Genomic DNA, 27,055 nt, shown 5'->3' with positions numbered 1-27,055 from the left:
TAATTAGCTGAATCTTGTCAAATTTAGTCTAAAATCAGGCAAAGAATAATCCAAATCAGACCACAAAAAATAAGCATCAGAAAAATCGGGAAGGCAGGACAATTTAGAGGGTTATTGGTCTATCAATGTAGGGCTGGAGATAGCAGCAGGGGTTCTTGGATGAAGTGTGGGACACAACATTCCAGAATCTAAGCCCTATGGGTCTGAGCCTTCCAAGAGTCAGTGGTGGTATGGGGTGAGTTCACACTTCCTGGGAACCCCTTTATCTTATAGCACAGGTGAGAGGAGATTGAGTGGTAAACCATATATACTGCTCTGGATTCACCAAAGTTATGATCTAGAAGGGGAGATAATGCAAAGTAACAAGACTGAAAAGTGATCTTATAACAGGGTGTGTGTGTGTGTGTGTGTGTGTGTGTGTGTGTGTGTGTGTGTGTGTGCGCGCGCGCACGCGTGCAGGTTCATGGGCATGCACTCTGCCAGGATTGAACCCGTGGCCTCACCCATGCAAGCAGTGCTCTACTCTTTCACTGTATCTTCAGCTCCTCAGAGTGATCAAGGATTTGGTTTAGCAGTAAAGCACACACCTTGCGTAGTATAAGGCCCTGAGTTGATCCCTGGCACCACCAAAAATGACTGAACAAATGAACAGAAACTTCTGTGTATTGTATAGTGGTTGGGGATGATCTCAAAGGTTTCAATCATTAGAACTGCACTTTCTGGGGCTGGAGAGGTGGCGCTAGACGTAAGGTGTCTGCCTGGCAAGTGCTAGCCAAGGAAGGACCACGGTTCAATCCCCCGGCGTCCCATATGGTCCCCCCAAGCCAGGGGCTATTTCTGAGCGCTTAGCCAGGAGTAACCCCTGAGCATCTCTTGCATTACATAATTAAGGATGGAGCTGGATGGCGGTGGATGGCGATGGATTTCTTTCTGCCACCCCAGGCCACATGGCTCTGCAACTCCATCCAGCCGGCCGGGTCCCAGGCCCAGGTGAAACGCGAAATCACTCACTCACAGGCAGGCTTCAGGAAGAATCATCTTTATTTAGGCCCTAGCCACCACGTGTGTGTGGCCTATCTCATAACCTTTTAAGCATTCGGCCATTCTTAGCCCTGCATCTTATAATTCAGTCATCTTCCTTCAAGAGCCCAGCAGGGCCAAAAGGCAAAAAGCCTTAATCCCCTGGCTTCCGGGTTTATCTACCTATTCCAAGACCCCTCCCAGGAATGGGCCGGGTCTTGCAATTAAGGTCACACCTATTATCCGGTTCATCAAAAGGGTGTGGCCCCAAAAAACCAAAAAACCAAAAACACAAAACTGCACTTTCTGCAGGAAAAGTTTGGAAAGGAGGATAATGCTCCCTGCAGCAGACAGTGCTCCCTCCTGCAGGCAGAGCATAGAGTCTTCTAGGCCTGGGATTCCCACAAACTCATTATTGTAAGCTCTTTATTGATGGGAATGGAATGTGGCAAGTAAGGGTAGGAGTGGACTTCCAGAGAAGATCACCAGCCAAAAGAAAAGCACAGATGGCTGCATCCCATCCTGACCCAATTCCATCGCACAAAGCTGCAGTTTGAGAGGGAGGCCCAGGAGCTAACTGCATGATGTGGGGACCAGACCAAACCATACCAGAGTTTCAGGCAGCTGGTTTGGCTTTTACAAGAGAAACAACTGCTCCTACCTAAGCCCCGACGGCCACACAGACATTTCGCATTGACTTTCTGCACTTTGTGTTTCAGAACCTGCGGGAGAGAAGAGGCTGACCATTCTTCCTCAGTATCCACAATGCTGACTGCCCGTCTCACCAGGCCCCTGTACCAACTCCTGGGGAGAATTGGGTGTGTCTATGAGAGAGGAAATGAACCAAGGTGAGTATTGGAAGTTGGGAGTGACCTGGAGGGTCAAACTTTCTGAGCAAAGCAAACTCAAAACACAAGTGCTACTGCAGGCAGTGGTCAGGGCTGCCTGCAGGGCAAGGCCTCTCAGACCACCCTTAATATGAAGGAATCTCCACATTATCTTTAGTACACACAGAAACCTGTGGCACTACACAGAACACCCAGGACATAGACAGACAGACAGACAGACAGACAGACAGACAGACAGACAGACACACACACACACTCTCTCTCTCTCTCACTCTCTCTCACTCTCTCTCTCTCTCTCTCTCTCACACACACACACACACACACAACTTGGAGGACTAGCTTACATCACTTTTTTTGTTTGTTTGTTTGTTTGTTTGTTTGGTTTTGGGGCAGTCCATAGCTCAGGGGTTACTCCTGGCTCTGTATTCAGGAAACATTCCTGGTAGTGCTCAGGGGACCATATAGGATGCCAGGAATTGAACCTGGTTCGATTTCATATGTCTTGTTGACTGTACTGTCACTCCAGCCCTATCACTGCTTTGTTTTTAAACTTCTCTTTTGAAATAAATTTCTACTTACACAGAAATAGCAAACATCCTCCAAAAGTGCAGCCATCAAAGCCTGAATTACCTATTAAAAAATTAATGACCAAGTTCTACTTTTTTTTTTATTTGGTTTTTGGGCCACACCCGTTTGATGCTCAGGGGTTACTCCTGGCTATGCGCTCAGAAATTGCTCCTGGCTTGGGGGGACCACATGGGATGCTGGGGGATCGAACCGAGGTCTGTCCTACGCTAGCTAGCGCTTGCAAGGCAGACACCTCACCTCTAGCGCCACCTTCCCGGCCCCCAAGTTCTACTTTCTTAAACCATGGCCATGACCCTAAATGGTGTAGTGTTGTTGAAAACAAGGTGTCTTAAAGGACTGGATCATCATGAAAGGTTTCTGGTCGTGCAAGGACCAAGCATCAACACAGAATTAATGTTATGAGCCTCAGGTGTTCTGGCAGCACATAGTAGTGCTGCATTTCATAGATGAAAAGGGGTTGCAAGAGGGAAAAGTTTAGGCCCAATCCAAGCTAAGAATAAGCTAAGACTTTGATAAATGACCACTATGGACCTGTGTGTAGTCAGGAATGCAAAGCAAGGTTCCCCACCACCACCCCAGCACATTTAATTGGCATCTCTCCTTAGTCTCTTCCTATAGGGGACAGTCCTCCAGTCTCTGCAGTTCCTCACCTTGCTTGACACTAGAAAACTGCCTCTCCCACCCTGATACTAGTGTGCTGTTTCCTTGAATTCAGCAACATATGAATGCAGCGATGTGCATCCAGCAACAATATCACCCAAACAAGGTTCTGCCCTCAGCATTGCATTGGATCTGGGGGTGCTGGATGCTGATATGTCTCATTACATGGTCCAACTGGATTAACCACTCTTTTTTTTTTTAATCTTAGCACATAAAACCACTGTAATTTTGGTTTTATATGGCTCTATGAAGTAGTCTCAGGGTTTCCTCCTGGATCTGTTTTCAGGGATCACTCCTGGCTCTATGCTCAGTGACTATATAGGGTGCTGGGAATTGAATCTGGGTTAGCTGCTTGCAAGGCAAACACCCTACCTGTTCTATTTCTCTTAACCTCTCTCAGTGACTATATAGGGTGCTGGGGACTGAATCTGGGTTAGCTGCTTGCAAGGCAAACACCCTACTTGTTCTGTTTCTCTTAACAACTGATCCATTTGTGATTTAGAAATGCTTTTCTTTTTTTTAATTTGTTTGTTTTTTTAGAAGTGATTTTCAACCACAGGCCCATCACTGCCTGTCTGTCTGTAGGCACAAAAGGGTCTAAAGTCACTGGGCCTAGTCCAGTGTGGTTAGTAATTGCCATCCTAGCACAGGTTCTGGTACTCAGGTGTAAAAAGGTTGAAAAGTGCTGATTCAAAGAAAGCACTGAACACAGATTAAAGAAGCAAATATTAGCTTCTAGAATTGCCTTTTCCAGGCAGGATTCAGCATGCTCTGCTTTCTCATTTCCCTTTTTTTTTTTTTTTTTTCTAGCCAGGGTAAGGACATGAATTCTATTTATTTTTCTTTTCCATGTGATATGAGGGAAATTAAGTGTCCCATTAAATTCAGAGTGCTTCCAGCTAGAAAACTGATGGATGTGTTGTGTACTAGTAAAAATATAAAAGAATTTTTTAGACTATGTATTTAACCTCTTAACAATACTACTTAAACCCGCTTCCATGGGTCTAGCTAAGAAGTAGCCATTAGAGCAGGTGCAGAGTATGTCTCTATCGAAGAGCTTTTGAAGAAAGTGACTTGTTGCACTTTTGTTTTTTAATCAGGGCATGATTCCTAGAAAATTTTATCTGTTTGAAATGTGGCTAGTCTTGGTGAATTTAAAACATTTTTTTTTTAATTTGTCACTGTGTAATTACAGAGTTATTCGTTATTGGGTTTCAGGCATAGGATGTTTCAACACCAATCTTTTTACCAGTGGCTGGTAAATATTTTTATAGAGGAAAACATAATCCCCAATATTCCCAGATGAGCGGAAAGTGAGTCAATCTCTGGTTCCCCACAGGGCAGACTGATCACTGGAGATCCTGAGTGTCCTGGAAGGAGAACAGAAATAATTTGGGTCAGCTGCTAGGGTGCAGACAGGGAGGTCATCAGGGTGTAGCTAAGTCAGTGCATGGAAGGGAGGACAGAGGTGTCAGGCAGCTCTGGGTGGTCACAGAGACAGAGACCTGGGCTGGAATAATACCCTGCCCTAATGTCTTTGCTTGATCGTCAACTGAAAGGTCTCATTCCCCAGTCCCCACCGGCTCCCATGACAACATCTTTTTTGTTTGTTTAGTTGATTTTTGGGCCATACTTGGCTGTGCTCAGGGGTTATTCCTACTTCTGTACTCAGGGATCCATCCTGGAAGGGCTCAGGAGGATCATGTGGGATGCCAGGGATCAAACCTGGGTCAACTATCTGCAAGGCAAGTGCCCTCCCCATTCTACTATTCCCCTGGCTCCAGGTGAACATTCTTTATAGGGGACTGCATACCCTTTGGTGGTTGGTAAATGTCGCCTCAAGTAGCCACATGTTTATGGACAAGGTCTCTCAAAAGTCTTTTGGGCTGGAGAGATAGCTTTGTGGGCTGAGCATATCCTTTGCACATGGGACTCCAGGTTCTATCCCCAGCATTTTACATGGTCTCCCAAGAGCTGTCAGAGCAGAGAGTCAGGAGAAGGCCCTGAACATTACCATGTGTAATCCAAGCCCTCTGCCCCCAAATACAGCTTTTCTTTATTCTTTATCCCCTGCAGATACTTTTTTTTTTTTTTTTTGCTCCCCGCTGCTCTGCCCTCAGGCCCTAAAGACTATGAGCAGATACTTTTTGTTTGGGTCCACACCTTGGTCTCAGGGATTATGCCTGGCACTGCATTCAGGAATCCCTCCAGGTGGTCCCTCCATAGACCATGGTGGAGTAAGAGGAATCAAACCTGGTTGGTCACATGCAAATGAAGTGCCCTCCCTGCTGTACTGTCACTCTGGCCCCAGGTATCTTTTATCCCAGATGTGCCACCTTCTGTTCTTGAGTTCATCTTCTACATTCATACCAGACAAGTTCATGCTTCAGGGCCACCCTCCCTTCTCCCCCCACCTCTCTCACCCTAACTTCTCTTATTCCATTTGACCATTATTCACCATCTCTCATCTCCCCTGGGGCCTGTGTCAGAATAATGCCTATCTGACTACTCAGAGGTGTAGATGTGGTGCTCCAAATATGCTCCCCATCACCACAGGTGCCAGAAGTCACCCTGGACAGAGTCATGGTCCAGATGTGATATTCCCGGGAGTGGTCCCTAATATGGCCTCTAGCCCCCCACTGACACATGACCACCCCCTCTGCTCACTGATTCTGCTTACCCTGAGATTTCCAGCTTTGCTAGTAGGTTTTGGCACCTCCCAGTTTATAAAACACTCCCTCCCCAAGACAAGACACCACCTCCCAGTGACACTTGCCAGCTTACCCAGGTGTGACACCTGCTTGCCAGATTTAGAGGGGAGTCCAGCACTGGCAGAGGGCAAAGGGCTCCTGTCTGTCTTGGCACCGACCAGCTTCTGGGCTCGCAGAACTGCTCAGGTGCCACATAGCTGGTGGTTCCCAGTCAGTCAGATGCCACTTCTCACCTGCTGCAGGCACTGTCCTGTCGGGCTATATTTCTTGCTGTGCCACTGTGTCTCCTTCCAAATAGCCTCCTTCACTCAGCCTCACTCAATTGTGAGAGATGAGCAGAGGAGGCTGTCCCAGGGCGTGGGGTGGAGAGTTAGTGTCCTCCTTCTGGTCATGGTTCTACCACTGGGGCGAGGAGGGGGGGCTGACCAGGTAGAGCCTCAGATTTTCTGGAAAAGCGGGAATTTGCCATTGACTACTGCCTCAGCACTGTAGAACCTGCTAGAATACACCCAAAGATGGTTGAGTCAGAATCTGGTTATATTTGGGAATGGGGAGGTGGACTAGAGAAACTGTGGCAGCCAATAGATTTTAAATTAGCTCTTTCTCTTGTTGTGGAAGTTCTGCTGGTTTGAAAATACTGATGCTGGAGGGACTCAGCACAGGAAATCTAGCTCCTTTGGCAGAGCAAGTCCGGCAGTTGGAAGTAGAACTGATTGTCTTGTGTAAAGCCTGAACTTTAAGTCCTGCCCTGGAGTGCTCACTGTCCTGGTCTGCCTCTTGGGGCTATTCCCATAAGACCTTTCAAACCTAGACTCTGCAGAAGGCAGGCGGCCACTTTGGCAGAAGGTTCTAGTGTACCCTTGTTTTTGCTTAATGAACCCAGCATTTTTTTTTGGTCTATTTGTTCTTGGGCCTAGGCTAACAATGCTAGGAATTGGGGGGCTATTCCTGGCTTAGTATTCAGGGGTCATTCTCAGCTCAGGGTACCTTGTGGTACCCTCAGCCTCCTGTATGCAAAGCATGCACTCTCCCTTTGAGCTATTTCTTTGGCCCAAGGCCCAGTATTCTTTAAAAATTTGAATAATACATACAATAGCCAGAATATGGAAACAAACCAGATGCCCAACAACAGAGTGGCTAAAGAAACTGTGATACATATACACAATGGAATAGTGTGCAGCCGTTAGGAAAAATGAAGTTATGAAATTTTTCCTATACATGGATGGACGTGGAATCTATTATACTGGATGAAATAAGTCAGAGGGAGAGAGATAGACACAGAATAGTCTCACTCATCTATGGAATTTAAGAAAAAATAAAGCCATTATTGTAATAAAACACAGAGACAATAAAGATGAAGGCTGGGAGGACCAGCCCACAGTATGAAGCTTACTATAAAGAGTGGTGAGTTCAGTTAGAGAAATAACTACACTGACAACTATCAAGACAATGGTAGTGAGTGAGAGAAGTACAATACCTGTCTCGAATACAGGTAGAGGGTGGAAGATGGGGGGCATTCATTGTGGGAATGTTGCTCTGGTGAAGAGGGATGTGCTTTTTAATGACTGAAACTCAACTACAAACACGTTTGTAACTATAGTGATTAAATAAAGATAGTACTAAACAAAGAAAGAAACTTTTTGTTAAAAAATAATTTGAATAATACTTGTTTGGTTTTGGCCCACATCTTGTGGTGGTCAGGTCCTATTCCTGACTCTGCTCTTAGAGCAGGTCAGCTGCATGCAAGGCAAGCTTTACTTAGAGCACTTAAAATTTTTTGTTTTGGTTTTGAAGTCACACTCAATGGAGCTTCAGGGCTATTTCTGGCTTTGCACTTAGAGGTTGCTTCAACAGTGCTCCTGGGATCCCGTCAGAACTTCCTGCATGCAAAGCATAAATTCAGTCCACTGAGCTAACTCTCTGGCCTGGATAACACATTTTTATGAATTCAAAAGAAACTATGGGCCAGGGAGAGATCATGCTAAAGACTGGAGTATATGCTTTGTGTGCAGGAGGCCTGGGTTTGATCCCTGTAACCACCTGATTCCCCGAAGCACAACTGAGAGTCACCCTCAAAAATGGAACATCTGAAACAAACCCAAATCAAGCAAGCAAAAAATACCTCTCTTAAAGATCTTTCTATTTTGAGTTAGTAATATATCAACAAAACTGGCACGTTTTTATTTGTACAGGGCCAGAATGATAGTATAGTTAGTAGAGTACTTGCCCTGCACATGGTTGACATGAGTTTTGTCCCTGGTATCCCGTTCATGACCCCTGAGCCTGCCAAGAGTGATGTTGAGCAGAAAGTTAGGAGTAAGCCCTGAGTCCCACAAAATTTGGCTCACCCCCTTCCTATGAGCAACTAGAGTTGTTTTGTAATTGGTTGGTTGATTTCTGATTTTGGCTTTTGAGCCACACTCTATGACATTCATGGGTTACTTCTGGCTCTGCACTCAGAAATATATATATATATATATATATATATATATATATATATATATGTGTGTGTGTGTGTGTGTTCCTATAAGTATACTTGTATATATGTTTATATAAATAAATATATTTGTATATGTAAATATATATCAGATGCTGGGGATCAAACCCAGGTTGGCAAAGAGCAATTCAAATGCCTACCTGCTGTGCTAGTGCTCTGGCCCCCATATAAACTATATTTAAAAAAATCCCCAGGGAATATGAAAGTAAGAATAGCATAACCTTGGGGCCGGAGTGGTGGTTCAAGCTGTAGGGCATTTACCTTGCATGTGCTAACCTAGGCTGGATCGCGGTTCGATCCCCCAGTATCCCATATGGTCCCCCAAGCCAGGAGCCACTTCTGAGCATATAGCCAGGAGTAATCCCTAAGCATCACCGGGTGTGCCCCCCCAAAAAAGAATAGCATATACCTAAAAAAAATTAGCTTATAAATTTAAGTAATATCTATGACCAAGAGTTAAAGGACTGGAGTGATAATGCTGTAGGTAAGGCGCTTGCCTTGCATACAGCTGACTTGGGCTCAATCCCCAGTGCTGCATATGGTCCCTAGAAATTGCCAGGAGTAATCCTTGAGAGCAGAACCAGGAATAAGACCTAATTACTGCTGGGTATGTACCCAAAGCAAATAATAAATAAATAAATAAATAAATAAATAAATAAATAAATAAATAAATGGAATTACAGACCATGAACAAGTGAGACTGATATGGGGATACAAAGATGGTTTGTTCTTTAAAAGACAACCAATGTAATCTACTAGGCCAAAGAAGAAAGCCAATATGATGTTATCTAGCAATGCAGATAAAATACAAAATTCAACACTGATTTATGATAAAAGAGCTTATAGTGCTTTGAAAAAGTTGGGTAGGTTAATTTAAAATATGATACCTACCCCTACCACATAACCCAGTAATTGTTGTCCTGAACTTTTACCCCAGAAGAACAAAAATAGTTGTTATAAAGTTCCATAAAGGAATATTCACAGCAGTCATATTTGAAATAATCTCAGATTGGAAACAACCCAACTGTACTTCACCTAGTGTTTTTGTATTGTGGAGAACTCCTTAGCAGCACAAAGCTGCCAGGTATTGACACAGGAGAACCTGGATGAATTTTCCAAGAATTACACTGTGGAAAAAACCCTCAAAAAGTTACATACTACCTAATTCCCTTACTGAATATTCTTAAAATAAACAAGTTGTTGAGATGGAGACCGGTTGACATGTGGGTGAAAAGGGCCAAGCAAGGAACTTGGGGTTGAAACAGTCCATCTTTTGCCCATCATCTGCATCTTTGTCCTGGTTGTAATATCTTTGAGGAGTTTTGTAAGATGTTACTATTAGGGAAAACTGGGCCAAAGACACAGGGCATCTCTCTGTGTTGTATCTTAACTGGCAATCTACAGTTACTAGTAACCCATTGACAGAACAGATCAGGAGACAGCAAAAAAATGGTACAGGTCTCAGGCTGAGCTAGTAGGAGGCATTCATGAAGTTCTTTCTTGCCCAGAGCAGAGGCCAGAGCATCGCTGCCTATGTACTACCAACCTGCTGGTTCTTAGGGGTTTAGGGTTTTGGCAGAGTATGGGAGGGAGTACTGCTCTCTTGAAGGGTCTTTGAGTTGGAGGGCCCTGAAATGAGGTCAGAGTATGGCCACAGTCCCATGCCAGGATTTCCTTTCCTCTGCAGACACTCCCTGCTGCTTCACGCCACTACCTCTGTCCTCACGGTTGGCCACCGGACCTTTGCTGATGATGCTGAGAAGTTGGTGAGTACCAGCAGGCTTCCTCAGAGCCCAATCTCAGCCTTTTCTGCTGGGGTCCTCAGCAACTTCCAGAATATAAGAAGCCTCTTTGTCACTTCCTTCAGCACCTCTCTGCACTCCAATGAGTAAAGTCAAAGGTTGAAAGTATTTATTCATTTGTTTACTTAGTGAAGCAAAAATAGTTTTCATTGAACAAAATCTGCTTAGATGTGAGAGGAAAGAAGAATATGTGTTGAAAGAATACAGGCTTCAGCAGGGAAGTAAGCCAAGAGGCAGAGAGAGACTTGTTCGAGGGAGAACACAGATGGCCTTGAAAGACCTTTTTCATGCCTTTGGTTTCTTTTATTTTTCTTTGTTTTGTTTTGGGTCACACATCCAGCAGTATCCAAGGCTTGCTCCCAGATTGCAGAGATTGGGGGGCCTATGGGCTACTAGAGGTTGAACCCAGGCCAACTGCATGGAAAGCAAGTGCCCTTCCTGCTGGTACTATTGCTTCAGCTCCCCAGGGTGAGTTTTGACCAGAAGTTCCCCAACTTAATTGACCTATTGCCTTCTTGTCAGAAGGAACAAACAGACATCTACTGAGCATCCTGTCCCGTCCCCCCACCCTGGGAAATACAGCTTCTTTAAGAGGTCAGACAAAAGTATCCTTCAATTGCAGAGGAGACTATATCACCCTAGAATCATTCAGTGGCCTCCAGAGAGGCGGAATTATGTCCTTTGGGAAGCTCTGGTTTAGACTCTGGAATCTTTTTATTCTTCGTATACTATGACTGTGTTAGGTGTTTTAAAAGCACCTAGGTGGGGGTGGGGAGAAAAGAAAGAAAAGAAGGAAGGAAGGAAGGAAGGAAGGAAGGAAGGAAGGAAGGAAGGAAGGAAGGAAGGAAGGAAGGAAGGAAAAGGAAGAGAAAAAAAAAGAGAAAAAGAAAGAAAAAGAAAAGAGAAAGAAAGAAAAGGAGAGAAAGAAAGAAAAAGAGAGAAAGAAAGAAGAAAGAAAGAAAGAAAAGGAAGAGAAAGAAAGAAAAAAGGAAAAAAAGAGAGAAAGAAAAAAGAAAGAAAAAGAAAGAAAGAAAAAGAAAAGAAAAGCAGAGAGAGAGAGAGAGAGAGAGAGAGAGAGAGAGAGAGAGAGAGAGAGAGAGAGAGAGAGAGAGAGAGAGTGTGTCAGAGAGTCTAGGCCTCTTGCCTTGCAGGTTGCTGAGCCAGGTTTGAAATCTAGCACCAAATGTGACACACACACACACCCCTTGAATCCTGCCAGGAGTGATCCTTGAGCACAAAGCCAGCAGTAAGCCCTGAGCACACCCAATTGAACTTTCCCAACTGAGCTCAAGGTTTTCCCTCCACACTGGTATGCTTCTCCAAATTCCCAAAGCAAAACAAAACAAGTCTGTATCTTCACTTGACACATGATATGCATAAAACATACTCAGTGGGGTTACCATGAGCATGGAATTAGAATAAGGTAAGCACAGCTGCTTACATATGTAAAGGACTCCTGGGACTTGGGGAGATAGTACAGCAGGCAAAATGCTTGCCTTGCATTTAGATGACTGACCTAGATTTGATCTCTGACACCCCATTCCCTGAGTCCCTCCAGGGCTGATTTGTGAGGGAAGTGCCAGGGGTAATTCCTGAGGACAGTCAGGAGTGCCACCCCCTCCAAAACATAGTCTGCAGTAAACAGTAGCTTCAGCCTTGAGGTGATAATGATGACGCTGATTGTAGATAAGGATCTTGAGGTCTAGACCAGGGAAGTAACTTCTCAAGCTACACTGATAGTTGACTACAGAGACTATGGTTAAAAACCCAGTCTGCAGGGGTGGGGGGGCGGAGAGATAGCATGGAGGTAAGGTGTTTGCCTTTCATGCAGAAGGTCATTGGTTCGAATACCGGCGTCCCATATGGTTTCCCCGTGCTTGCCAGGAGCAATTTCTGAGCATGGAGTCAGGAATAACCCCTGAGCACTGCCGGGTGTGACCCAAAAAAACAAAAAAAAAAAAACAAAACTGCCCAATAGAGATGAGGTTTGGAAGGACCAGCCCATGACATGAAGCTTACCACAAAGACTGGTGAATTGCAGTTAAAGAAATAACTATACCAACAGCTATCATGACTATGGTAGTAGTGAGAGAAGTAGAATGCCTGTCTCGAATATAAGCAGGGGTTGGAGGAGGAGGGAGATGAGGCATTGGTGGTGGGCATGTTGCACTGGTGAAGGGTTGTCTACTTTTTTATGATTGAAACCCAACTACAAGCATGTTTGTAACCATGGTGCTTAAAGATATTAATAAACAAACAAACAAAATAACTCAGGCTTCCAACTGAGTTCAAGGTTTCTCCTCTATACTGGGGTGCTTCTCCAGACTCCCAAGCAGACCAGAAGGTCCAAGCCTAACCCAAGCCCAGTTGCTTGCCGTAGGTAGAACAGGGTTTATAACAAGGGTTCCTTTTCCTAAAACAGGATGAACAGGTGGTCGGCAAGGCTGTCTTGGTCACCGGTTGTGACTCTGGATTTGGCCTCTCTTTCGCCAAACATCTGCACTCCAAGGGCTTCCTGGTATTCGCTGGCTGTTTGATGAAGGTAAGAGATGGGCAGGTCTTTGATACCATTGGTCTTTAGACAAATCTTCCTTTCATTTCTTTTTTTTTTAAGTTTTTTTTTTTGGGGGGGGTCACACGCGGCTCGTGCTCAGGGGTTATTCCTGGCTCCAGGCTCAGAAATTGCTCCTGGCATGCACGGGGGACCATATGGGATGCCGGGATTTGAACCGATGACCTCCTGCATGAAAGGCAAACGCCTTACCTCCATGCTATCTCTCCGGCCCCCATTTCTTCTTTTTTTTTAACCTTTTTTTTTTTTTTTTTTTTGGCTTTTTGAGTCATACCCGGCTACACTCAGGGATTACTCCTGGCTCTGTGCTCAGAAATCGCTCCTGGCAGGCACAGGGGACCATATAAGATGCCAGGATTCGAACCACCATCCATCGTGGATCGGCTGCTTGCAAGGCAAATGCCCTACTGCTGTGCTATCTCTCCGGCCCCTTTTTTAACCATTTTTATTGAGGTACTTGGACTTACTGTCGTTTTAATCATACTTTTCACGGATACATGAGTCCAGCACCATACCCATCACAGTGCCTGCTTCTACCACCAGTGTCCCAGGACCCCTTCCACCACCACCCCTCATGTAAGCTTAGTTCTATAGACAGAATCTCTAGTTCAGTGATTTACACCTTCTGTTGTCTCCATGTGATGTTTCTTTTTTATCCTACATATGAAAGATCTTTATTAATGGCTGGAGGGATAGTACAACGGTTAGGACACTTGCCTTGCATGCAGCTGACCCAGATTTGATCCCCGGCATCCTGAATAGTCCCTCAAGCACAACCAGAATGATTCCTGAGTGTCAGAAGTAACTCCTCAGTGCTTCTGGGTATGACTCCAAACTAAAACAAAATGGGGGCAGTGGTGGGAGGGTCCCAGCAGTGTTCTGAGGTTCAAGAACCATTCCTGATGATAACTTGACCTAGTGATACTGGGCTGAGGGTTCAATGAACAAGTCAGCAATGCAGTACTGCTCCAACCTTGCTACACATATGGCTCACAGAAACTTCCCCTCAGGTAGTAATTGTGGGCTGTGAGTGTTATACAAGGATGTATTGGGGTGGAGTGGGCATGCAGTGTCAGGGATAGGACCTAGGTGGACATGCACTCCAGCTATTAGAGTTAGGCTCCAGCACTAGTTTGTTTTTCCATTTCTTGTACTATGATTGCATAGTATAATGTCCCTGTAGTACATAGTACATAGATCTCTGTCTTCAAAGTCATGAACCAGATATTGCATATTAGTATGAAACACCTTTACTTCTCAGCTGTGTCCAGAATGTGATCATATGGCCTTCCCTGGCTGCTAAGGAGGCTAGGATGTGTGGTCATTCTTCTGAGATAGTCTGTACCTTTTGCCAATTTGGACAGGAAAGGAAAGCAGTCTGCTTAGGAAAAGAAGGAATTCGGGGCCAGAGTGATAACACAGTCATAAGGCATTTGCCTTGCACAAGGTCAACATAGGACAGACCCAGGTTCGAATCCCAGCATCCCATCTGGTCCCCTGAGCCTGCCAGGAGTAACTTCTGAATGCTAAGCCAGGAGTTCCTGGGTGTCGCCGAGTATGACCCCAAAAACAAAAAACAAAAAACAAAAAAAAGAAAAAAAGAAAAGAAAAAGAAAGAAGGCATTCTTAGGACAAGGCATTCAGAACAAGGTTCTGGTTCTATTCTTTGTATGAGACATTATTTTCCTTTACTTAGAAAGTTATAGGAATCAAGGAAGGGCTTTCATTTAACTTCAATATCTAGTCAGTGTAAAATTTTAGTAATATAAACAAATATACCTAATAAAGTGATTAACATTGCCATGGCCACATCATATTTCCAGATCAGAAGTTACTTATCCTTTAATCTTGATTTTTTTTTCTTTTTGGGACACACCCAGTGGCGCTCAGGGGTTACTCCTGGCTCTGCGCTCAGAAATCGCTTCTTGGCAGGCTCAGGGGATTATATGGGATGCTGGGATTCAAACTGGGGTCCTTGCTATATTGTCTACATGCAAGGCAAATGCCCCACTGTTGTGCTATTGCTCCGGACTCTAATCTTGAAATTTTTTAGCATGTGAAAGCCATTCCTCCTCAAAACAGATGCAAATGCTATATAAGTGGATTACTCAAGACTAAGAGTCTTTTCCCTTTGCTTACTCACCTGTGGTGATGTTAATGGACGTGACACATGGCACATCGTTTGTGGTTGGAGCAAATCCCAGGCCCTCAGTGTGCTCATGTCTCCATGTCCTCTCATGAGTCATTTTTGGAGACCTTTTTAGCTGTGAAACGTCTGGATGGAAAGGAATGCAATTTAGAATTCGTTCATTCTACACAGTTGCTCTCTTCTGACACCCTGTTTGGGGAGGCGACCGGGGTGCCATGCCCAGAACTGGGTTCTCTGCACAATGTGGATTTGGTTGAGCTCACCCTGCAGGACCATGTGCTGCCACATGGTATTTCTATCCATCAAGGTTCTGTGTCCATGTCTTCTGCACCGGGGTCACTGTGCCAGCTCATCTGGTGACACAGGTGCAGGCCACCCGTTGTTTGGTGCTACAGAGTGAGTCAGGCTTTGGGTTCCCAGGGGCTGGGAAACACTCAGAGAAAATGGGAGAGAACATGTGGTCTTGACTCTTCCTCTCCTCTGGTGGGGATTCCTCCACCCCATAGCGGGTGTCTTGGGGAAAATGTTAAGAAAGTATGGACAGGATGATGGCCTGCTAAGGTCATCTGTGGACTGATGTTGGACTATGGTGTTATGGTCTGTCTGTCTGTCTGTCTGAGAGGTGTTCTTACTCCCCCCTTTGCCCCCTAAGTTAGACGCAGCTCATGCCTTCAGAGACTAGACAAGGTGGGTTTGAAAATAGGAGACTTAGGAGGTGGTGCTGAAAGGTGGTAAAGTGTCATGTGTGAAACCGTGTAAGCAACAGTACTGTAAAACCAAAGTGAAAAAGTATGTATATATATATATATATATGTATTATATGTATATAAAGTGACTCTCTTAGAAGCATATTGGTAAGTGGGAGGCAGACAGGGATGGGGAGCATTGGTAGAAGGCAGGGGACACTGGTGAGGAGATTAGTGTTGAGCATTCTGTGTCTGAAACATAGTAATGAATAACTTCACAGTGGACTAGATTCAAGCAAACAAAAAATGGGAGAATAGTCTTGCAGCTAGGTTCTGAGATTGGGGGTCACATGATGGATTTGGGACTCATCTCTGCCCACACTCTGCTCACTCTGCCAGGAGTCCCCTCTGTGCTTCAGCTCACAGTACCACAGGCCCACTCAGCAGATCTTCTGGGCTCTCTACCCCTCCTGCATCTTGACTCTTCACACCACTGGATCTTTTGAGTGGGGGAAGGTGTCTGTATATACAAACATAGACACACAAGTACAGATATACACATACACAGTCGGACACTGTGCACAACATAAATACACACAGAGACATGCAGACGTACATATAGATGCACACAGAAACACAGACACATAGGTACAGGCACACACATACACAACACACACAGAAATGACCATATCCCACGTGTACCCCCACCTGATCTCTTCATTCACCCTGTACTTCTTGTAGTTGTTTATACTCATATTTCCATATATTCCCTCCCTCCCTATTTTCTTCCTAGCTTTGCTCATTTCTTCAGCAAATGTTTGTGGAGCACATCATGAGTCAACACCTTCCCCAGGGGAATGTAGCATCTGCAATTCAGGGGAGAGTTCTTGTCCTGTGGAGTTTACCTTGCTGGGCAGACAATCAGTCAGATAAATAGGATATAGCTGCTCAGTGGGGTGACAAGAGCCAGGGAGAAGAACAAGGCAGAAGAGGAAGGAGGGCAGAAGTAGCAAGGAAGGCGGCTGAGTGGCCTCCCTGAGAAGGTGGCAGGTCTCTCTCTTGGGGAGCAGCCAGGCAATTCCTGTCCTTCACCTAGCCAATGAAGCAATAAGTATGGCTACAGCAGGAGGAAAGAGCTACAGCTCTGGGCAGAGCCAAGAGAGAGGTGAGTGTGTGAAGTGAGGCTGGGAGGGAAGAAAGTCTCTCTCCCCTGAGCACAATCAGGGCCTGGTGGGCACTGACTGTGAAAGGATTCTGAGGTTCTTGACTTTGTTGAGGTGCCTTTTAGGACTGAGGAGAAGATGCTCCTGGAAAGTCTAGCTGGAGGGGAGTCTCTTCAGGGGGGCCTGAGCACTGAGCCTGAAGCTATGGGCAACCACCACCCCAACCCTGGCCCTTGCCTCCATTGCCTTAGAAAGAAAACTTGGAACTGCCAAGCAGTGAGGCCAGGAGTTTGGTTGTGTGGGATCCCCCAGCTGGAGAGAGGGGGTTAAGTCTGGGGACTGCCACACAGTCAGAGGCATAAGGAGAGGAGTAGTAGAGGGTGGAGAGGTACTGAACCAGCTTGATAAAGTGGAGTTCAAGGACAGGGCCCTGCCTCCCCAGGTGCCTCCCACAGGGCCCTGGGTGCCAGGCTGGGCCTGCAGGGAAGCCAGATATGTATTTGCTTGTGTCCTCCGCTGTCTGCCTCCCAGAGCCAAATTCTGGATTGATGCTTCCCAGATGTTCCTTTCTGGCCGAGTCCTCATCGGGCACAGTTGGTACCCCAGTATCTTTGAAGACTGGCACATTTATTGGGATCAGAGATAACCTGGAGATAAGCCAGTTTCAACCTTAGTTGCTCTAGGACAGTGATGGCTAACCTTTTTGAGCCCGAGTGCCCAAACTGCCACACAAAACCAAAGAATTTCCTCAAAGTGCCAGCATTTCAATTAAACCTTAATAACAAGATTTTAGTATCTAAAAACTCTTTATAAATTTTATAAATTATTAGTTGCAGACCTTCCCGTGTGCCAGCTGCAAGGCCTTTGTGTGCCATAGGTTCACCATCACTGCTCTAGGAAGAGGTGCCTTTGGGCATAGCTGCTCCCATGAAGAGAGGAAGCCCTATGAGATGTGTCATTTTATCCCTTCAGAATCAAACCTTAGCTAGGGCTAAGGGGCAGCTCAGGCAGGACACAGAGCCCAGGCTCTGCCAGCAAGAGCCCCACATTTGAGCCCCAGCACCTCATGTTCCCCTGAATGAGCTGGAATAGAACCTCAGATACTGAGTCAGAAGTAGCCCCACAAGCACCTCTGGATGTGACCCCAACACAAGCAAACAAACAGAAACCCATCAGGCCTGAAGGGTCAGGTTGAGCACTGCTGGGAGTAAGTGACCATTATTCAAAAATAATAACAGTAATAAGTGATGCTGAAAAAGGAACCGAGTTATTTATTCTTGTGACCCCAGACCTGAGGAAGCAGCTAGGACACAATGGAGGCCTGAGTTATGCTTGTTAAATAAGTGATGCTTTTCTCATTCCATGATACCTGACTTTGTGTAGCATCAGAGTGGAGTACGATTATTTTCAAAATATTATTTCTTCACCCTGGGCCTGAGCAGACCTGGGCAGGGACATTTTCTGACCCCCAACAGCTGGATGCACATGACAGTGTGGGGCCTGGCTCAGGCCTCTCCTTGATTCAGGATGGGTCTTTGGCCAAGAACAGAGGTGAGAGACTGTCAGTCAGCTGTGTCACATTGTGTCCTCAGGTTATACTTTGGCCCACAGAGTGTTCTTGGAAGAAAAAACTAAAATGAATAAGTTGCCAACACTTTAAACATTAGACTTCCTCCTGATATACTAATCACCAGCTTACAGATCTGAAAGCATCTGCCCCCTGGACCTGCTAACTGCTTAGCAGGGGAAAAGAGGGCAGGCCTGTGCCCTCTTTCCTACCTTCCCCTCCCTGGAAGACCTGGTACCCCCCTGGTACCAGGGCCTGAAGGTGCCCAGCAGGCAACTGTAAAGTATCTGTAAAGTATCTTTGTTGGGTATTTGTGAATTCAAGAACAGTCCCCAGAATGAGAAATTACTTCCCATCCCCTTGTCCCCTTTCGGGGGGGAGACCTTGGTAATATTTATCCGCAGCAAATAATAATCCACACAGACAAGAAGGATAGGGTGTAAAAGATTAGGCAAAGAGAGAGAGAGAGCGAGAGAATCCTCTTGCAGCCTGCAAACAGCTTTTGAAACAAAAGGACCCCTCTCCCCTGTCCATCAAGCTATTTATTGCCAACTCCACAGCGCTCCCACCTGGAAGGTCTAGGTGGGGCAATAGTCACAGAACAATCCTAAGGAAATATTTTTATATACAACAATTCCAAGAATAATCTTATGGAAACTTTTTCATATACTACAGACAGCTACTACTGGGAAAAACAATCCTGTGTGAGGGGTTCTTAGTCGATCAACACCCAGTCGAGTGGAGTCACCAGCTGGTGAGACAGGTCCATTGGGACCTCTAGATGACCCAGCCCCCACCGTGGCTATCAGGTGCCCAGCTTAGAAGGTGCTGAGGGATACTGTTCTCCTCCTTGTTGTGGAGTGCAAGGAGGGGGTAACTAGCTTCTATCTCCTCCCAGGACAAAGGGAACAATGGCGTCCAGGAGCTGGACAGCTTGAAGAGTGAGAGACTGAGAACCATCCAGCTCAACGTCTGCGAGAGTGAGGAGGTGGAGAAGGCAGTGGAGAGTGTTCGTGCGGGTTTGGAGGATCCTGAGAAAGGTAGGGGGGACTCCTGAGGGCAGTCAGGAGGGTGCACTCAGGGCCCTGTCCTAACCTCTATGCTGCATTGGCTGTGGTTCTGCTTCCCATAGTAAATGCTTCTCTGTGGTCAAAGGCCTCCCTGGCACAGTGGGTGATTGGGGTACATTAGACACAACCATTCCTGTAGCAGCATGGGAATAGAGGGGAAATGGAGATGGTGGCCCAGACATTGTTACTATCCCTGAGAACCTCAGAGTTTATGGAAGGAGCAGCAGGGCTATCCCGGGCTAGGTCAAGAATGGGCCAGACTATGCCAAGAGCAGAAAGATACTCTGGGGGGAAAGCAAACAACCGTGGACATATACAGTTACCTGGGCCATGCCAAGGGGCCAATCTGATGGTAGTGATGGCAGTGGGAATTTATTCAAGGCCTGGGGTACCAGACACTAGAATATTCACCTATTCCTGAGAGGTCAAAAGAGATGACTTGGCTCAAGAGCTCCCTTCTGGGGTTGGGTGGGGAGCTTTGTGCAGGGTAAATCAACAGAGGAGCATTGAAAAAGGAGGGTTGAGGTGGGAGAGCAAGTGGAGACTGGTGCAGGTTTGAGGAGTAGGCCAGAATGTGCTGGCCAGGACCCCTAGATCCCCTCATGGAGAAGATGGATGAAGGATGAGGAGATGCTGATGAGCCCATGGCTCATCATAGCGGTGTCGGACTGGAGATCAGATGTCTGGGCCATGAGTCCTGCAGTTGGGGGGACAAGCCCATTATGGTGGGAGAAGGGAAAGAGCTGTTGTCAGTTTGGAGACTGGACACTAAAGGAACAGGGAGTTTGGGTCTTGTGCTACAGGAAGTTGCTGATACTTATGACAAGATAGTTGAGTGAGTAGATAGTAGGTTGTAAGTATAGCTGCTTGTCTTGCATGTGGCTGTCCTGAGTTCAATCCCCAGCAGCCAATATGTTTTCCTGAGCACACCAGGATGATTTCTGAACACAGAGCTAGCATTAGCCCTGAGCACTGCTGGATGTGGCCCCAAAACAAGCAGAACAGAAAGTTCCTGTTGCTTGAGAATGAGGGCCTTTCCCTAGGCCACGTAGGGCCCAGTGGGAGGGTCATTCCTGTGGGAAGAGGAGCAGTGCCATCCACCTAAAAAGGCAGCCTGACTTTCTGGCTTCCTCTCTGATGTATCTCTCCACATGTTCTGCTGGTCCAGTCAGAGGGATCTGGGTGGAAGTGTGTGGGCTGCTCTGCAGACAGTGCTCACAGTGGCCAGGGTGCCCATCAGAAAAGCTGCCCCACTCAATGGAAATAGTCTTGTCAGCCCAGTGGCCTCTGCCCTGCCTCCAGTGTCACAAAATTCTTGCACACAGTTAGTGGGCAGCATCTGGCTGGCCCCTGTCCATAGCCCATGACACAAGTCTAAAGGTACCACTGACTTCACCCCTTCCCTGGTGGAAAATCCTTCCCATTCACAAACTTAGGCAAACCTGTGGGTTTGGGGGGATTTAAAAACATGGTTACCTCAGCTCAGGAAGGGACTGTGCCAGGGCTTGAGTTGAGGAGCCTGGACTGGGCTTTTCCCCAAGGTGCTGGCCTGGTGGATTAAGCCTAACTGGGCAGGGAGCCTCCCACCACTCCCCAGTCTTTTGGGTCCCACATGCCAAGCACCTTTTACCACTGGTTTTCCACTGGGCTCATTTCGGGGAGTTTTAGTTGGGAAACCACATGCATGAGCTCACTTAACCACTGCATTTGAGGGGGAAACTAGTATTAGGTTTGGATATAAGAAGGGGGAGATGAAGTTATCAGATACAAGTTGCCCAGTTCTAGTCGCCCCTGCCCACACCGCTTTTGTTTTCCTGGTAATGGCACCTTCCATTTACCGGGCAATGCGGATTTGAACGCCAGGTGGCGCCCTCAGGCCAGTCCGCGGTGTCCACATCTCTGCACCCACGCGGGAACTTCCATTCAAACCCACCCCAGCCCAGCATGTCCGCTGAAAGGGTCAAGACCAACCGAAGCCTCCGTGAGTGGGACTGTGTCCTTCCCGGATTGGTTCAGCCACACTGCTAGGAAGCCATAAATGGTTCTCTATGGGGGTCAGAGACTGGGCAGGAAGGGGGGGCCGAGCATTGCTTAGGGCTAGCTGAGGGCCACTCCTGGCAATAGTCAGTCAACTCTCAGTGCTAGGACCCACAGTTCTTGGTGAGGGTTGAGGGCATCAGGGCCATATTTAGAAGTGCTTGGGGGACCATGATGTGCTGAAAATTAAACCATGTGCGAAGCATGTGTCCCTAATTCTGGTACCTTCCCCCAACACAGAGGTAGAATAGGGTCTGGATTCAGGTTTGAAGCCCAGTGCTTCATGACCCTGAGAATCCCCGGATGTGGCCTTGGTGCTCTCTATGCAGTTAATCCTGTGGGCTGGTTCGGGCTGAACATAGCTAGGCATAGCCTCATTTCTTCCTAAGCACTACTTGGGACACCCTGCTCTCCCATTCCCTTTTATATAAAGAAAAGGCACTTTTAGGACTGGAGCTATAGCATAGCAGGGAGGTGTTTGCCTTGCACGTGGCCAAACCAGGTTTGATCTCAGGTATCCCATATGGTCTACCCACCCCATCAGAAGCAATTTCAGAGTGCAGAGCCAGGTGTAACACCTGAGTGCCATTGAGTGTGCCCCCCTCCCAACAAAAATAAGACACTTTTAGGTCATGTGATATGCCATATGATCCAGTGGGAATCAAACGCAACTAGGAAAATTCTATAAGCACAAGACTAGGCTGCCTAAACATATAGTGATATTTGAGATTTGAGTGGTGTGGGGAGTCTAGGACAGGAGGTGGGGGACTCCTGTATCTATGGAGTCAAGAGGGAGAAAAATGACAGGGGTTGGTGATGATACTGGGTCTTGCAGTAGTCGAGGCTCCAGTGTGGAGGGAGGGTGTCAGAAACTCACGTCCTGGAGTGGGGCGGAAGAGAATGAAGACTGGGAGGTGAGGGACAGTGTTGATGGCTTGCAGCCCTGTGAGAAAACAGAGCAGGGCAGAGAAATGGAGAGGAAGGTGAAGCTGATGTAGGCAAGAGCCTGGTTACAGAGCAGCCTGAGGGACAGTGAAGTGGGAGAACCTAGAAGGCTCTCTAGGACATAGGGAGCTGTTTGTTCACAGGCACTCACAGACACCCATGTACCTACTGTGAGCACTATTGGGGAGAGACAGGGAGATGAGCTAGGGGGAGGGAAGCCTCCTTCTCTCCCAAAAAGAGGCCAAGAATTTCCAGAGAGTGGGAGGAGGAGGGTGTCCGAGGTGCTCTCCTGCTGACTGGAGTCCTTCCTGTCACTGTGAGGTCACGAAGAAAACCAGGCGCTGGCAGCTTCTGTGGGAGTGAAAACTTGTGGGAGCACTTGGGTAACCAGCAATTTTCTTTCCCCTAATAAATGTCCTAATTCTCCATAATGAAGGAGCAGGCCCCAGAGGTCAGCTCATGAAGCTTTAATTCAGTAAGACGGAAGGAAGGCAGCTCGAAGCCAATTACCCTGTCATCCACACAGACTCATTTCCATGATGAACTGGGAGATTGACGCAGACCCAGGGTTCCCACAGGGATGGCCTGTCCCCTGGGGCTGAGACTCTCTCTGGCTAGAAGCTATCTTGGCCTGGGGAAACCCAAGCAGGAGGATTTTCACACCAAAGCCAGAGGATGCAAACTCTCTTGAGATTCCTGCTGAGCGAAATCTCACACCCCAAAACATAAAAGTCCTGAGGGGGGGTCTCTCTGAGCCTATCCACCCCCCTCAAAGCCTCTGTTTCCTTGGCTGGAGGATCATGTCTCAAGTTAAATGCAAAATGCACCCCCAGGGAACCTGCCACACACACACACACACACACACACATACACACACACACGCACAGACACACACACACACACACACAAACACCTGTAAAATCTTTAAGAACCACATATCCCTGAGCCTGACTTTTAGGAAATAATTTTTTGCTTTAGGACACACACACACACACACACACAGTAGAGTGTGGGGAGCAAGCCTGTTATCCAACTCCAGCCCAGGGCTAGGCTAAATCTTTTTTGTTGTTGTTGCTGTTGGCCTTGAACATCAGTGTCTTCTCTGGCTCTCCAAAGAGGCCATGGCTTTGTAGGCTATTGAAGCTCCTTGATTTCTGACTAGCGGGAACATGTAAGCAGAGACTAAGGCAGGAATGAAGAGACAGGCCCCGTGCAGGGCATAAGGGGTGCTGGAAGGGACTAAGGCAAGGAGGGACATGGGGGACCAGGCCATGAAGGATCAAGAGTACTTACATGGGCAGAGGAAAGAGAATGAATTGTCCCAGGCGTAACACCAAATGTCCCAGCCAGCAGTGGTCCGCTCATTTTTACTGATTCCAAAGCCTTCTGGGGGCCTGGGGAGGTGACAGAGGTGATGGGGAGTGTCTGAGCATGAGCCCTTAGGATAAGCATGTGTCTGTTCCTCTCCAGGCCTGTGGGGCCTGGTGAACAATGCAGGCATTTCGACCTTCGGGGAGGTAGAATTCACCAGCATGGAGACCTACAAGGAGGTGGCAGAAGTGAACCTCTGGGGCACAGTGCGGACCACAAAATCCTTTCTACCCCTCATCCGAAGGGCCAAAGGTGAGTTGGAAAGAGACTTCAAATCTATGCACAGAATCAAATGCTAGCAGGTGGCCACAACCAGCCAGTAATACTTGGCACATGACGTGGGAGTCAAGCAGAGGGGCCAGGGACCAGACAGGCAGGGGGAGGGATGTGTTATTTCTAGAAAGTTGGGTAGGTGAGAGGTCAGCAAAGGACTTAAAGATTCTACCTTAACCGTCACCCCTGGGAAGCCTAATCTAGAGCAGTGGTCACTCAGAGCTCAGAACTGTGTATGCCCATCAGGCATCCTTTAGGATGTGGCGAGGTCAGTTTTGGTTTATTCTCTGAAGAGACTGCTGTCAGCAATGAGATGATTGTGGCAAGGGGAAAAATGCCAAGGGACCGCAGGTTCCATCCTCTTGGATCCCTTGGATCCCCACACCACCAGGAATGGCCTCCAAACAAACAAAAATAGGTAATTGTGGCATTGAATAAAAAGTACTAATAATCAAGATTAGATATTTGGAAAATAAACACACCTCTAATACAGGCTATGTGGTCAAAGGCCAGCAAATGATCTAAAGTCTCTGATTCTGAGTGTTCCTCCTAAAATCACAATTGAGCAAAGAGGGAAGAGCCAGGGAGATCACATGGCAGTTAGGGACACTTGGCACATATCTGGGTAGTTTTGATTCCCAGCACCATAGGGTGCCCTGGTTGCAGCCTGGAGAGCCGTTAGCATCACTGCAGTGGCCTGAGTGTCCCCCACTCTACCAGGCCCAAGCAATACTTCATCCTTAGGCCCTGCATTGAACCACTGGTGATATTGGCCGAGAACCATTAATAAGGCCCCCCATCTCTTAAGCTCCTCCCTCAAAAAAATGGAAGGGGACCAGAGAGATAGTATAGTGGGTAGGGTACTTTCCATGCCCGTGGCTGTTCCAGGTTCATTACCAGGAACCTATATGATGGTCTCCTGAGCACTACCAGGAAGAACCATAAATCCATCCCAAAGTTCTCTTGATATCAGGGTGAATGCAGTGATCACCCAAAGAATTTCAGTTCTCCAGCAACTTTGAACTTAGAAATTTCTGAAAGGTGCCAGCTTGGGGCCCAGAGTGGAGCCTGCTCACACATCCTGGGGCTACCAGGGCCCCGGCCTTCTTGGGGCACCCACAGATCAGGTCACCCTGCAGAACCCAGAGTCCTAATCAGGAGTCAGTGCAGAATCCTACTCTGCCGCGCACTACTTGGTGAGTCTCTTAGTGCAGACAGGCTGGGGGCAAGGCCCAAATGCCTTGACTTGATGGCTCCCGCTGTCTTTCCTCTCATAAGCTGCCTGCAGCCACTGGAGGGAGGGAGGGAGGTAGAGGGTGCTGATGCCTCTGCCTGCAACTAGCTGGCCAAGGGACCGGAGAGATTGCATGGAGTAGGGCATTTGCCTTGCATGCTGAAGGATGGTGGTTCTAATCCTGGCATCCCATATGGTCCCCTGAGCCTGCCAGGAGCGATTTCTGAGCGTAGAATTAGGAACTCCTAATTGAGCGCTGCGGGGGTGGGACTCAAAAACAAAACAAAACAAAAAAGAATGACAAGATCCTAGACCTTGGGTGGCACTCAGGGAAACCCGGGTTGCAGGGGGGAAACTCAGGCCCGGGCGCCCAGTGCTCTGGCGTGGCTCCCAGCCGGCTTGTGTCGCCCTTGGCAGGCCGCGTGGTCAACATCAGCAGCATGCTGGGCCGCATGGCCAACCCGGCGCGCTCACCCTACTGCATCACCAAGTTCGGCGTGGAGGCCTTCTCCGACTGCCTGCGCTACGAGATGCTCCCGCTGGGCGTGAAGGTCAGCGTGGTGGAGCCCGGCAACTTCATCGCGGCCACAAGCCTCTACAGCCCCGAGCGCCTCCGGGCCATCGCCCAGCAGATGTGGGCCGAACTGCCCGAGGTGGTGCGGCAGGACTACGGCCGCGAGTACTTCGAGCAGAAGATCCGCACCATGCAGACCTACTGCAGCAGCGGCTCCACGGACACGTCCTCCGTGGTCGAGGCCGTCAGCCACGCCCTGACCGCCGACGCCCCCTACACCCGCTACCACCCCATGGACTACTACTGGTGGCTTCGCATGCAGATCGTCACCCACTTCCCCGGAGCAGTGTCCGACCGCATCTATATCCAGTGAACTGCTGAGCTTGGGGGTTGAAGGGATGATGTGGGACTTGGGGTCGGGCTAGGTGTAGGTGGGGTTCAGCTTCTGTCTTAACCTCTAGAGACCCAGGACAGGACGTTCAGCAGACATTGTGCCTCCATAGTCATGGAACTGATTTCCTATAAAAAAAAATACTTATTATAAATTAGAACCCAAATTTTTTTAGTTATTAAGCCCAGGTATGAACTCAAAATATTTTTTTCATCTTGTTTGATCCTTAAGGCAGCCTGGAGTACATGAATTTGCAGTCCATAGAGGATATGCAAATAACATTTTTTAATTTTTTTTGCTGCTTCAAAGTGGCCCAAGTTGCGTGTTCATGCCAGGACAGTCGAAACAATGCACATTTCAGGGCTGGATAGTCTGGGGTAAGGTGCTTGCTTCGCATGTGGTGTTTGTTAGTTTTATCCCCAGCACTTTCAGGAGTAATATCCTGAGCACAGAGCCAGGAGTAAGTCCTGAACCTTGCTAGGTTGGCCACCAAAGCAAAAAACTCAACAGAAACGCACATTTGTTGTGCTTGTGCTTTTCTGTTCAGTTACCCGAAACTCCTCTGATTAGCTCTGTTCATGGCCTGTTTGTACCCTTCCTCCACCGGTGCTTCTCACCAGCCCACACACAGTGATTCAGAGCTACTGTCCATGAAAGACTTGGGGCTATCCTGGAGATTTCCACCTGTAAAGCTCCTCCATTTCTCACAGGCATAAGGTGGGCTTTTGTGGTCTGTGGCTATGCTGGGTTTAGCTGAGGGTGGGGGATGCAGATCCTGGCAGGGCCACTGTGTGAAAGGCCAAATACTACATGTCTCCTCCCTGCCTGCCACTTCACATGATCCCCTGTCCTTTTCTTTCTCCTCCTTCCTTCCTTTGTCTCTTTCTCTCCCTACCCCAGGCAGGTCCAGATTTCTGCTCATCTCACATCTCTCTCTCTCTCTCTCTCTCTCTCTCT

At 47.4% G+C, this 27,055-nt stretch overlaps 2 protein-coding genes across 2 annotated transcripts in view; both read left to right on the top strand.

The window, feature by feature from the left end:
* Positions 1-27,055, top strand: part of DLG1 (discs large MAGUK scaffold protein 1) — a 653,463-nt gene that overhangs the window by 186,286 nt on the left and 440,122 nt on the right. The window lies entirely within an intron of this gene.
* Positions 231-26,659, top strand: BDH1 (3-hydroxybutyrate dehydrogenase 1). Its single transcript, XM_049775622.1, has 7 exons — positions 231-235; positions 1,740-1,868; positions 10,012-10,090; positions 12,549-12,668; positions 19,162-19,303; positions 23,786-23,938; positions 25,611-26,659. The coding sequence occupies exons 1-7, from the start codon at positions 231-233 to the stop codon at positions 26,078-26,080; spliced, it is 1,098 nt and encodes a 365-aa protein (XP_049631579.1). The 3' UTR covers positions 26,081-26,659.

This window comes from Suncus etruscus, chromosome 6 (genome assembly GCF_024139225.1).
Source record: "Suncus etruscus isolate mSunEtr1 chromosome 6, mSunEtr1.pri.cur, whole genome shotgun sequence".
In the NCBI taxonomy this organism is placed as follows: domain Eukaryota; kingdom Metazoa; phylum Chordata; class Mammalia; order Eulipotyphla; family Soricidae; genus Suncus; species Suncus etruscus.
This window is presented reverse-complemented; position numbering and strand designations above follow the sequence as displayed.